This window comes from Hippocampus comes, unplaced genomic scaffold (assembly GCF_001891065.2).
Source record: "Hippocampus comes isolate QL1 unplaced genomic scaffold, H_comes_QL1_v1.1 scaffold135, whole genome shotgun sequence".
NCBI classification, from domain to species: Eukaryota; Metazoa; Chordata; class Actinopteri; order Syngnathiformes; family Syngnathidae; genus Hippocampus; species Hippocampus comes.
The window spans coordinates 1,270,136-1,283,127 of NW_017805583.1; the positions used below are offsets into that span (position 1 = coordinate 1,270,136).

General features: G+C 41.1%; 1 protein-coding gene across 1 annotated transcript; it reads right to left on the reverse strand.

The window, feature by feature from the left end:
* Positions 1 to 1,883: 1,883 nt before the first annotated feature.
* cndp1 (carnosine dipeptidase 1) lies at positions 1,884 to 10,459 on the reverse strand. The gene is made up of 12 exons (XM_019880061.1): positions 10,365 to 10,459; positions 10,088 to 10,198; positions 8,800 to 8,943; positions 7,911 to 8,073; positions 7,028 to 7,116; positions 5,531 to 5,728; positions 5,368 to 5,452; positions 4,694 to 4,854; positions 4,447 to 4,611; positions 4,226 to 4,367; positions 2,699 to 2,846; positions 1,884 to 2,451 (listed from the first exon to the last, which is right to left on the reverse strand). Exons 2-12 carry the CDS (start codon positions 10,196 to 10,198, stop codon positions 2,373 to 2,375), a joined length of 1,485 nt encoding a protein of 494 aa, XP_019735620.1. The 5' UTR covers positions 10,365 to 10,459; the 3' UTR covers positions 1,884 to 2,372.
* Positions 10,460 to 12,992: the final 2,533 nt, after the last annotated feature.

A 12,992-nucleotide genomic window follows, 5' to 3' on the forward strand; every position in this document is an offset into this window, starting at 1 on the left:
AGAATTTATCACCATCATTGCGCTGAGTAGAGCGTCATTGTGACATAGTGAATGATTCAATTCGTGGTCGGGTCATGCCTCCAACATGGAGCATAAAGAGTCGTGCTTTCCCACACCAACTTCGGCCGGTGCAGTTCTAACCAAATCTTGTTGCATGAACTGATGACGCTTACTCATTTAGAGGCAAAACATTTTCTAAGACAAACAGAGCAGTCCAGTTGCGACCGATTCAATCCCCTGAGAATGACATGAGCTGGATAAATGAGAATATCCATAAGCACATTTGCACAGTGAATGAGTTCACTGCCAGAAATAAGCTTTGAACATTTCACAAGTGACGTTGTGTGTTGTCATCTATGCAGTTCCAATTTCACAAGTCTCTGACATGCTCAGAAAATGTGGCGAAGCTTCACGCTATGTGTAAGTAATTTGAAACTCTGCACTGCGAAATGAACTCAATTGGACCACACGGCCTACGTGTCTCAGCTTTTTCCACACGTGCTTCAATATGGGCGTGAGTCTTTTGCCCTGCATGTACATGTGAAATTAACCATGCTGCGCCTTACCTGGGAAGCAAAGATGAGAAACCTGCAGGGCCCTGTTGAGGGTATAGAGCTGGTCCATACGGCCAGGACAAAAAAAAACACACTGCTCCTCCTGAATCTGACATCCGACTTCCTGACAGAGCATCAACTCCAGAATCCCCATAACAGGGACGACAAGGAGTGTGATTCCCTGCATTCGGAGCATACCCCTCAATTATATATTTTTTTAAAGGGGGGCCAGTATCTTGGTCTGCCAATCCAGATGCATGCCCTGTCCCCAATGTCCACCTGATAATGCAGACACAGAGGCTGTGTCCAAATTCATAGCCCGGATCCTCCCTAGGCTGCATTTTTGGCCGCATGATGTTACTTCCGGCACGACTCGACCGCACATGTTGTCCAAATTCACATTAGGCTTGTCCAAATTCGCCACGGATCATGCAGTCCACGCAGGCTACACAAAGAGGAGCCTTTGCGTGCCTGCGAATTCTCCAATTTGGAAACCACGTGCGGTTGAGTAGCGCCGAAACTGACGTCATGTTGCTGAAAATGCGGCCTTTGGAGGACCTACATTCTGGACGCAGCCAGAGACTTAAGAAATTCTGTTCTGACCTCTCGCACCCCAGCACTCTGCCACAAACAGCTTTTTAACCATGTTTGTGAACACAATCCCAGTGACGGCAAATCAGCTTTGAGGCTCTCGACTTTGCTTTCTCATTGCGATGCTTGTTGGTGGAATTGAAGAGTTCAAAGTATTCTCTCCACCGACCCACAATATCTCAAGACCAGGTCGGCAGCACGGCATACCCACCTTAGATGGTGTTGACGGTGCACTGCTTTACCCAGCTGAGGCAAAGGCAGTGGACAGCAAAAGGTTTAGCGCTTCCTGCCATGACAGGCACCGACCACATGGCCATAGCTCCGATCAGCTGTCGCAACACTGGAATTTGAGTCAAGAAGCTGCTGCTGATTAACCTGACCAGCGAAATAAAGCCCCTAAAACGTTGCACGTAGGAACAGTGCGACACACAAACTCTTCGAGCGCGGTAAGGTGACGACTCGGGGAGAGGAAGGAAATACGGACTAATTCAGTTCTCTTTGAATAATGTGCCCTCATTGCAGATGATTTTGACTTTGCTGGATCCAGAGGCAACCGATCGTCATCGTCCTCGGCTGTTCCTCCTCAACTCCGGTTGTAAGATGCAAAAACAGTGAATGTCCCTGAGTGCGCGCCGACAAACTCCCATGAGATTGTCTTTGGAACCCAGTTTCTGACAAAAAAAAAAAAATGCTGTGGCTAATATTTTCTATATTTAAAAGAAACACTTTGAAACACCGATTTCTTTTGTAGTTTTATTTTATGATACTATCATTCCTCAGTGGCAAATTCAACACAATCTGCCATATACAGTATTGCACACAGAATTATTACATGTAAAAAAAGAAACCGTATGTCGTGCGGCATCTTGTACGGTGCCACACACAAGATTTTCCAATTAGCAGAGCGGCTGTGTGGTTACGGGAGACTTGTGAGCATAACACACAACTGTTTTCAGTTACTTGGATTGCAACATTCAAAATATTTGTGGGAGTTAATAGCCAACAGTAGCCTGACAGTATTATCGTCTTGAATTTTCATAAATGCCTGCAAACAAGTTGATTTGTTATAATCACTAAATTAGAAGTAGTTAGAAAATCAAACATGCTCAAAAGACAGAAATCCATTACGGTCTCATTTTTGGAAATGTGATCCATTAGAATGATCGTGAGACCTTGTCGACTGAACACAAATACAATTTATTGACAAACTGAAGCTGGCCAAATGTCTTACACGCTGCTCTTCTTAATCTGGGACACTTCATACAAGTATGCAATAAATAACTTGGTCCCCTCAATATAATTGTACCTGGAAAGAAATGAAAAATAAACGCTCAGTTAAGACCCATTATTACATTTTAATAAACTGTGACAATACTTAAGGTTGAATGAAGCCAAGATACTACAGTCAGAAATAAAACCGGGCTCTCGGCTCACTTTTGACATTTTTCCCCTCTTCACTATTGCAAACAAATATGAAGCGCTGCCTTCTTCCCATTCGTACCAGTGTCAAAAATAGTGATGAATGTGCTATGTGAAGGATGTTGAACACAAACCTGCTTATTTTCTCATTCTGCGAGTGCAGACCATCGTCAAAACCTCCGATAGGCAACATGATGATACTTTTTCCAGTCACATCTTGAAAGGTTTTGGCGATCGGGATGGTCCCACCCTCACGGATCAAATCAGGATCCGTATTGAAAACTGCAAAAAGATCATGGAAAGGATGCCGCGGTATTTACAAAAAAAAATGCATTACTCTCAACACACCTAGGATGGGTTCAAATACAGAGAATATTTGTTTCATCGCTGAGACGAATCAAACCTCAATGTTGAACTTTCTGAATCTTCATGAAGGCCTGAACCTAAAGGCATTCATTTTAATTAATTAATTACAGAAAAATACACATAACGCACTTCATTTAATCACACTTTGCTGATTAGTATTGATTTTGAGCTCCAGGTGACAACTTTTATCAGTTCTGTACTTCTTGGCATGCAAATAATACTGATAGAACAGACAGTATAGGCTGCCGTAACACCAGGGCGTTGCGAATTTCTCCATTGTGAGACAATAAGGGCTTTCTTATCTTTTCTTATCCTATGACGACATGGTGGAACCTGAGACCACACTGGACTGAAAAACATGCATGGTAACTTACCGTGCATGTTTTTAGGCCAGTTAACTCTCCAATTAATTGACCAATGTGAAGTTAATTGGAGATCTCCGTTGTCCTTCGGTGTGAATGAATGTGTGAATAGTGATTTTTCTGTGTCCCCGCCGCCCCGTCAAAAAATGTGTCTAATAGTTCAGTCGTTGACCAGTGTCGATTTAAAGTGGCAAAATGTGCTAACTGTGTCAAATATTTTGGAATGAAAATGCTATTTGTTGAGTTTTATGCCTTGCGAAGCTTCTAATCATTTAGGTCAAATGGATTCACATCTGTGATTGAGCGGTTCTGAATTTCGCTAATTGTCATGGAGCAGGGCAGGACATTTACAGAATGATTTGGAAGCAAAGCTGGACAAATATCTGCCATTTTCAAGCAAAAGCCATTGGACTTCAGCGTCTGAAACACACTCTCAAATCCAAAGGTAAGCAGAGCAGCAATGAGTTTGGTTGGATTTCCAGATTAGCTTTCGCTATAACAGTATTAGCGTCAAAGAAGGGTCAAATTCTCATGAACATCCAGCATCATTAACAGACCCTGTGTGCGTGTTGTGCAAATATTCAATGAATTTGGTCTACGTGGCGCTGGGGGAGATTAGTTTTTGTCACTGCGTTCACTGCATGTAGCACATATTGGATCTGCACTCTGTTCTCCTCGTGTTTAGTTCTGTTATGAAAACTAAGGTATAAATGGGACAGAGAAGAAAATACTTTCATTATATGACGCATATGTGCAGCATATGTTGTGCATGCCAGGAACTTTTTTTTTTTTTTTTTTTTTTACTTCGTGGATAATCTCTTGTACCTAACTACCTAACCTGATGGTCTCCTCATAACTTAGTATTTATTTTATTTTGCGTTTTTTTCTACAAGTGATGTGTTGCATGAGATACGGAACAAAAGAATACAATACCTCTCTTGACAGCTGCTTTGCCGGCTTCATAGAGAAGGTCTCGGATATCAGCTATCCAAGGCTTTGCTCCAATCACCATTGTGACTTTTAGTTTGTTTGGACTCCTCCTCTTGGCAAACATTGAATGCAGGTACTCCGTGACCTTAAGCAATGTATCGATAAGGAAATGAGATGTTACTTGACGAGTGGAATTTATTTCGTATCTAACAAAGAAGACTCACCTGTTTCTTGACCATCACGGGTTCCATATTAGGAACTTGTCTAATGGAGAATTTTGCAATAACCTTTGCAGGAATGACGGTTTTAGTGCCAGGGTCGGAGAATGCTCCCTCAATGCCATGAATGGAGACAGTAGGATAGCGCCACCTATGAGCCAACAAGTCCACCTACAGAAAGCAGAGTCACTTTTCTTGGAGCAGTCTTCTTGTTTGACATAAAAAAATGTGCCAAATTGTTCACATTTGCCACCTTGTTATTGTACATGAGCTGACTGACACCAATCTTGCTCATGTAGCTGTCAAGATCAAACTGGATATCTTGGTACATTTTCCATTCTTCATCAGATAAGGGAGCAACGGCCTCCCTGATCCCAGGAATCAAGATCTTACCACTTGGGCTTATAAGAGTATCTGCAGAGTGGAGGATCTGGATTTAATGGTTTTGCCTTACAGCCCACCACCACATATTTGCAATTAACAATACGCATGCAATGTTGAACATGTTTCTCATCCAAGCATTCTTTTTCTAATCCTCTTATCCTCACGTGGGTCCGGGAGCCTATCCCAGCTGTCTTCGGGCAGTAGGCGGGGGACACCCCGAACTGGTTAGCAGCCAATCGCAGGGCACACATAGACAAACAATTATCCACGCTCACAAGCACACTTAGAGACAATCTATCACCCCAAGCCTCCCCCTCCAATGAGAGCGTAGTTTGGGAGTTCCTTTTCATTTCATATCTAAGAAATCGGGGTGCTGGAGGACCCATCACCTTCCCGTTTCTGTCTCCCCCCTCCCTGTTAAATGTCTGTTAATGTGTATTGGAGAGGTTGAAACTGGAAAATTAATTCCGTTGCTCTGGACTTGCAACATGTGTAATGGTAATGAAATTTGATTTTCCATTCCATTTCCAAATGCACACTCACCCAGAAGGCCAATGATATCAGTCATTGGTTCTATTACAGTGCCTCCATAAACACCAGAATGCAAGTCCTGCTTAGGGCCTTCAACCTGCAAATGAAAAAGAGGTCAGAATAAGGCATAGCTTTTTTGTTGTTTGGCTCATGAATCTATGCGCACTTATACAACCTCGGCAAAGAAATAGCAGTTGCCCCGAGTGCCGTAGGTTAGAGCTGGTTTTCTGCTGAGCCAACCACAGTCAGAAATGATGATGTAATCCACATCGGAGAAGAACGTGTCTCTGTGTGACTGAATCATTGCATCAAGACCATTGGAGCCTGTTTCCTCCATGCCCTCAAAGATGAATTTCACATTTACTGGTAATTCCTGGAATGCACAAATGAAAGTAAAAGTAAAATTCGACCTGATTCAAGTTTTTAACATTCAACCAAGGAACTTTTTTTTTCTTCAAAAAAGAGTGCACCTAAAAAAACAGAGAACGAGGAGATTTTAAAAAATGAGCCAGGTCTCAAAGGAGCACCAGAACAGTCCATAGCTGTTAGCCTCTCGACAGCCCTTGCTGCACATTAATTACTGTCATTATTGATTTAAGTCCTGAAGTTATGCTGCTGTGAGCTGAATCATTAGACACAAGCTGTTTGCCCTTCTCGTTGCAGCACTGCGACTTTGTATCCCTAGTTCCTGAGAGCCATTTCTTGTGCCTCAGCTTGAGACACCTCGTTTGTAGCCTCAATGTTCGCACCACTTCTAAGCTCTATATAAGCATCTCTGCTCTTCACCTGAGTACCGGTTTGTTACTCATCTTTCCAGAACCCTCCAGCCAACCTGAACCTGAACCTGTATTTAGACCAACCTCTTCTGTGACTCTACCTATTCTCCCGACCACTGCTTCTGCCTTCCTCCTGGCCTGATTTGTAAGTCTTGTTTATTGACGATTGAAACTGGAACTCGGGTTTACATTTTGGGATCTTGGACAAGTTCGGTTGACAATAGAAACCTGATGACGGTACTGGTTTTCAACCTGGCTTAGATTTGATTCGGATTTGGATTGTTAACCTCCACTACTCCATCCCAGCCAATCGCTGAGCAACAAGGTACACAAGATTCACTTGCATGCCTCCTCCAACCCACCTGCTTTCCTCAGCCTGTGCCTTGCTGCCCCATTACCCTGTTCCACACATGGTTGGCTTCAAGAATGCTGCACCCAAGAAACACCTCGGCATACGTACATTAACGTACGTATTTGTGCTGTCCTCTTAGAGGAGCTTCAGCCTCTTCTGGGGTATCACTGCCTTTTGGAGAATTCTCCTCTTAATACCTTCTGTCAAATCCACGTTTTATAATGTCTCTCATTTTGCTCTGGCAAAAGCATAAAATCTAGAATCATAAATACAATGATGCATGTGAATGTTCCTGATTCAAATGTTTATCCTCGACCCACACTTTAAAATGCACCTCGGGGTTTGACTGTAGAGCCATGATACAAACTCAGAAATTGCATGATACTAAAGTTTGGCCGAGTCATTCTTTTCAGGACAATTAAGAGTGCCAGGAACAAGTTCCCCTCTTGAAGAAAATTTGGTTGTAGGTTGACCCATCACAAGACAAATCTTTGAAAGAAAAGCTCAATCAATCTTGGTATTGGTAATGTGGACACTTTCACACCATATTAAGGGACTTGTAAGCCTCCACAGCATGAATCCAAGCTAAAACTGGAGCTTTGTTGTCTGATGCTCCTCTGCCATACAGGTTACCTGTAAATACAAAAAGACATAAATGGATGAATTTATTTTTATCGTGTTTGTAAAATGTGTATAGGCTGTAACAGTCCCGGAGCACCTTGACTTACAGGCTTCATTTGTTCTGAGACGACACTCAGAACATTAATATCCCAATTCAACTTTTTGAAATGAATGAAAAATGGCATTAATCTGATCCGTTACACCCAAAAAGCACCATTATGTTTTGTTAGATAATTAACAGTATAAAGAAAAATATAAAACACACAATAAAACTGAATGTGAAAAATAAATGAATAAAATGGGTTTATGAAAGGGAAACTGAGATGAAATGAAAATACATGCAAACACTTTAGTACTTGAGTGTGTTGTGCCTTTAAATTTTTTAAGTAAAAATTTCGTCCGTCAGTGTAATCATCACTAAAGTATTGACGGGCGTCTCTGTCCTTCACTGCCGGATGCCTATTTCGCTGACGATTGACGGCAACACGCCCCCCACCACACCTCCACCGCCACCCATATCCATGTCTTGCGTGTGTCTCTTCGCAAGAGTGAATACAGCAGTTTTGAGTAGACTGCATTGACGAGACACGTACAGTAGGTGGAGGTATGCAATAAAGAAACAACAGAGCATGATTTAGAATCTTGTGTAGTCAGACTGGCAAGACGCCAACTAGTTAATGAGCTAAGAGGTTAGAAAGTAGCTTTGAATAGTACAGACATTTTTACAGAGGAATTCTGAATTGAGGTTTAAACTTCAATTTGTTTTATGCATGACATTTTACAAAGAAAACATCGATAGGTATTACCATTGATTTCAGTTAGGTTGAACGGATCAGTGGCCCAGCCATCCTCAAGCTTTGCTGGTTGGACATCTGTATGGCCGTAGATACACACGGTGCGTTTGTCGGAGTCATTTCCAAACTGAGCAGTCACAACATTCGGCAACATTATGATCTGTCCATCAGGCAACTGCGGATGCAAACAGACATGTCATTTTTATGTGCAAAATTTTAGGGCAGGACTCGTTAGTGGTTAGCATGTCAGTTGCAGGTCTTGCTTTCCAGGCTTGGCATCCCTGTGAGGAGTTGGTATGTTCTCACCATGCCCAATGGGGTTTCTCAGTGTTAGTTTCATTAAAGACTCAAAAGTGTCAACGGATGTGAGTGTGGATGGCTGTTTGTCTGCACGTGCTCAGAGATTTGTGACAAGTCCAGGGTGTATCCTGCCTCAAAATCCTCTCACTCACAACTCTAATGAGGAAATACAAGTGTGTCCTCTTAATGAAAGAAAAATCATGAAAAAAAAGAAAGAATATGTTCCGAAAAATTAACGGATGAAAATTAGACTTGGCTTTTGAATTGTGGTTCAATAGAATTATTTAAAAAAATAAATGAAAATACAACTCATGAAACAGGCCTGGACAAAAATGATGGTACCCCGAGAAAACACCATAGACTCATGTAATCAGTGTCTTACCTAGTAGATTTACTGTGTGTGTGTGTGTGTGTGTGTGTGTGTGTGTGTGTGTGTGTGTGTGTGTGTGTGTGTGTGTGTGTGTGTGCATGGAAGGGGATATAGTTAGGGGACTGTGGCCCATTAGAGCTTTATGCCTTTGGAACTCGGTTTTCATGTTCTCACTATGCATGAGTACGTTCTGCCAAGGCACTGGCAGTCTGTTTTTACACGTCAACTCACCTCTTGATTACCAATGTCGATTAAATTGACACTTCCTCCCATTTGCTGGAGCTTCTTTGCCGTCAACTCCATCATGCGGTGTAACTCTGATCTCTTGAGGATGTTGCTGGAGTCACTTTCAACAGCTACCCATTCCCGTAGAGCCTACCGTATACATCAAGTATATGCCAGTCATTCTTAAAACATAATCTCCCACCAACAAAAGCATTCGTCCTCTTGAAAATGACAACAGTGTGCCAAAAAAAAAGACACATTCATCCAATGATGTTGTCTTTAAGGGAGTGGTGAGAGTATGACACTTGGATGCTTCCATGACAGCCAGAGCGATTGCGCTGCTGGAGCCTCCACCAGTGACAGTATTTGCGAGTACAATGCGCTCAAGTTATTACTTTTGAGACTCTTTCAACTGTCCGAACCGGTAAAGGCGGACCAACTGAATTGGCGGAAGGACGCTGGCTGTGCTGGACTCGGCTGATTCCCTCATTCCTGTTCCCACATATATTCCTGCGTCAGCTTTCAGTGTCGGTGCGCACTGTACGAGCAATTTTCCCCACTCTTCTCCCACCAGAAACTAACGTGCCGTGGGGGCGGACAGGGTTTTCTTGGCCAATCGTCAAAAGTTGGTCCACGTGCGTACCTCCAACTGGGACGCCTGGTTGGCCCGTCGCCAATGTGACAACGGGTTGTGTTCTTTCCACACCGGATTTGGTGCTAAGTCCAAGCAGTGTCGCAAGCCCTGCAATTTCAAGCGGCCTGGGAAACGCCAGATCTCAAAAGTGGGATTATTTTACATTTGATTTTTGAAGTTACACCCATTATTCTATAATTAATAATAATTTAAGTCAGAACAGGTCAGTCAGTGCAGGAACTTCTTTCTAATTGCCAGCAGTTTTTTTGAGGTGAAGGGGTTAAGTGCTGAATTGTTTATCTCAAAACATTACAGCTCGTATTATTAGATTTGTGACAGAAAGTCATGTACAACTGTTTATATGTAACAACACCAGTTTTGATTGACGCATTCAATCAAGAGAATTATTCTTTTCAAAATTTGTAATACTGTGGTTACAGTTTGCTGTGGTGTAGAATTGAATTCCATCACTGTAAGAAATGTTTCTACCTCAGAAATGAATGTCAGACATAATTATTTATTACTCTATGTGTTACTCCTCTTTCACAGAAAGAGCTTGAGTTGCATCCGATACATTAAAAATGCATAATGTAATAATAATTTAGCATACGAGTCACACGAGTAACTCTCAAGATACGGACAATTTAAAAGGCACCGTACCTCGACATACTCTTCTTGATGGCTGTCCACATAGTTTGCCAGGTTGGTGTATTGGAAACCATGAACACTGGAGAAAAGCAGCAAGATCAAGGGTATCCTCGGACAATTCATCTGTTGGTGAGATAGGTGGAATCGCATATTTTAATTTTTAAAAAAGTTGATAATTTACTGAATGAACTCCTGTATATTCAGTGTTATTTCGGTGTCTTCTACCTGTTAAAAAAATTGTTTATTTGAGAAACCGATGCAAGCACATTATGCAATACAGCATACTCACCTTTGGATGTTCTGAATGCCAAAGTCAAATCCGGGATCGTTCTCAGCTTCTGTTTGGATCGCTTGGCTTTTTGGGACAAATTTATATCGCTTCTTCCCCCCACCCCACACACACCTCACATAAAACTCAAGTCCAACATTTCCCTGACAGCGCCAAGAGAGCTGACTAATTATTCTTTTGGCTGGCATGCACAAGAGCAGAGGTTTACTCTATTGATCCTGCGACAAGAATTCACACCAGGGTTCAGCCGGAACAAAAACAACATGATGGATTAGCACATTCCTGTTGTCCGATTTCCAAGCAGCTCACAGTGGTCTATCTATGTTTGTTAGAAGGTGAAAGTGTTCAAAGCAAATGACTTCTCCTTCCCTGTTGCTTGAGAGACTTGAAGTCCACGTTGTGTATCCGGGAATCCATACCGCAACCACGTTTTTGTCTGGAAAAACATATTGAGAATATGTGACGTTAAATCCCTGCTAGTGGCATCCAGTATCTGCTAGGGCTGTCACAATTGACTATTTTTAGAATTGTTCATTCCATCAATCATTCCATCAATTAATTAAATAATCAGACACAATTGCATTTTGCTTTTGCTTGAAGGTTCATTGAAAAATCTTTTTTTTCCCCACAATGAATGTTTAATGAATAAACAATATCATATACTGTGTGTGTGTGTGTGTGTGTGTGTGTACATCACCAATTAAACTGACTATTATTTCTTCCCTAAATTGATTACGACTCAGATGCTGGTTTGGCCCCTATGTCAAAAAATAAGGTCAAATCAAATCACTGTATTCCAAAGTAAATGCAGGTGTTTGCAAATGTCTTACTTTTGGAACACAAGGGATAATCTGCTTTCATGAAGGACTAAAGAAATCAGAGGATATTTCCTGTTGGAAGGCTGAAATCAAAGGATTTGAACAATTTTAAGTTAAGCGGTGGCTCAAAATCATCAATCAATTGTCAAAGTAGTTGTTGGTTGATTTGACCAATTGGCTGTTGATTAATCCGTTAAGTGTGACTCCTTTATGTGGATCTGTCTAGGAGGCTGTGACCAAGTAAAATTCATTGCTTCATGGGTTCCACTGCATCCTGGGTTTGATTCAAGGGAACAAAAGAGGTAAGATCGAATGAAGACATCATTTTATTTTGTCCAGCTTTAGGTCTCTAACCTTGTTAACACAGTCGATTGAGTTTTGGACGTGATGTGGTGTATTGCCCACCAAGGGTGCTTAGATGTGAGCCACATGCTGAACAATATTAGAAGTCAGAGAGTTGTTGCTGCTGACAAGGGTCTGGGAGGTGCCCCTTTGTGTAATTTTGGAAAGCCTTAAATGTCAGGAATGGTCTCCCGTGGATAAAGCCGGTAATAAAGCACACTGTTAATGGTACTTGACTTTTGTAATGTTTGTTGGTACTGATTGCACTCAGGAACAATTTGAGGGAAAAAAAATCTGTTGAGTTAATTTTTTATGTTGAATAAAACTACATTTAGATTCCAAAATAGCAGTTTTTTGTTTTTTTCTAGCATGTCAAATTTTTTTCTTCTCAACTTACCCTCCAGATAAGAAGCAAAACTGCAGGACGAAATCAGGAAATGGAGGGGATATTGTATGATTGACAATATTAAGTTCAAAGCGTTGTTTCAGTTTGTAAAGAAGATGGGAATAGTAAAGAGGATTTAGGTTGTGCTCTGTTTTGTTCTTTTTTTATAGAGTAACAAACTCCGACCCACACTCCAGCACAGTAAATTTTGATAATGCCTTTTAAACGTTAGATGCCCCCTGCCATAGAAGAAGAAGAACAGCCCGTAAATTTTGGACTGTGTACCTATATAAGCTAGTAGGGGCACTTGGGTTAGTGCTTTCATGCGTGGACGACAAGAAAGCCAAGATCAAAGGATGCCGGCATACTGGGCTGCATACGGCTGCACCCAATGCCGAAAATTACAAGGAAACTGGAAATGACATTTCACAACCCCCCCCCCCTCCAATTTTTTTTTCTTTATGGAGAGTTTTGCAAATCAATGACTTCTTTTGAGGGGCAACTTTCTAATTTTTTTGCAGGTTATGCTCGGGAACTGAAGCAAGGGTTTTATTGAACATTTATTTAACAGTAAAAATATGACAATATAATTGAATGAACAATTTGGTTTTCTTTTTTATAAACCATTTTTTTTTTGCAGGTTAATGCTGGGGACCTGAAGCAAGGGCTTTATTCAACATTTATTTAAGAATAAACATATGACAATATTAAATAAGAAAAATATGACAATGTAATTGAATGAACAATTTGGTTTTCTTTTTTTTATAAACAGTTTTTATTTCTTAAATCCGCATTGTTCATAGCACAAACTTTACTCTCCTGTCTCGAAGCCAGGCTAAATTGATTTTACAAAACAACAACAACAACAAAAACAGAGCTGAAATTTTGTGAATATTTGTTATGCAGACCTCAAAGGTTAAAGTCAAAACTCAGTACTCTCTTGTGAAAGCAAACAAATAACTTTACGGATAAATTATAAATATTTCAAACTATATTAATATATAACAATAATATTATATTATTCGGCCATTCCTCCTTGCTGACATACACTGTAATGAAAGTTAATTCATTTTCAGTTCCGGT

Bases quoted from the DNA above. Each gene is read 5' to 3' on its own strand.
- cndp1 (XM_019880061.1), bottom strand. From the start codon at position 10,198: ATGAATTGTCCGAGGATACCCTTGATCTTGCTGCTTTTCTCCAGTGTT. The intron at 4,855-5,367 runs GTGAGTGTGCAT...TCCACTCTGCAG, and splicing joins TGATATCATTGGCCTTCTGG to ATACTCTTATAAGCCCAAGT. The intron at 2,452-2,698 runs GTTTGTGTTCAA...ATTTCTTTCCAG, and splicing joins CAGAATGAGAAAATAAGCAG to GTACAATTATATTGAGGGGA.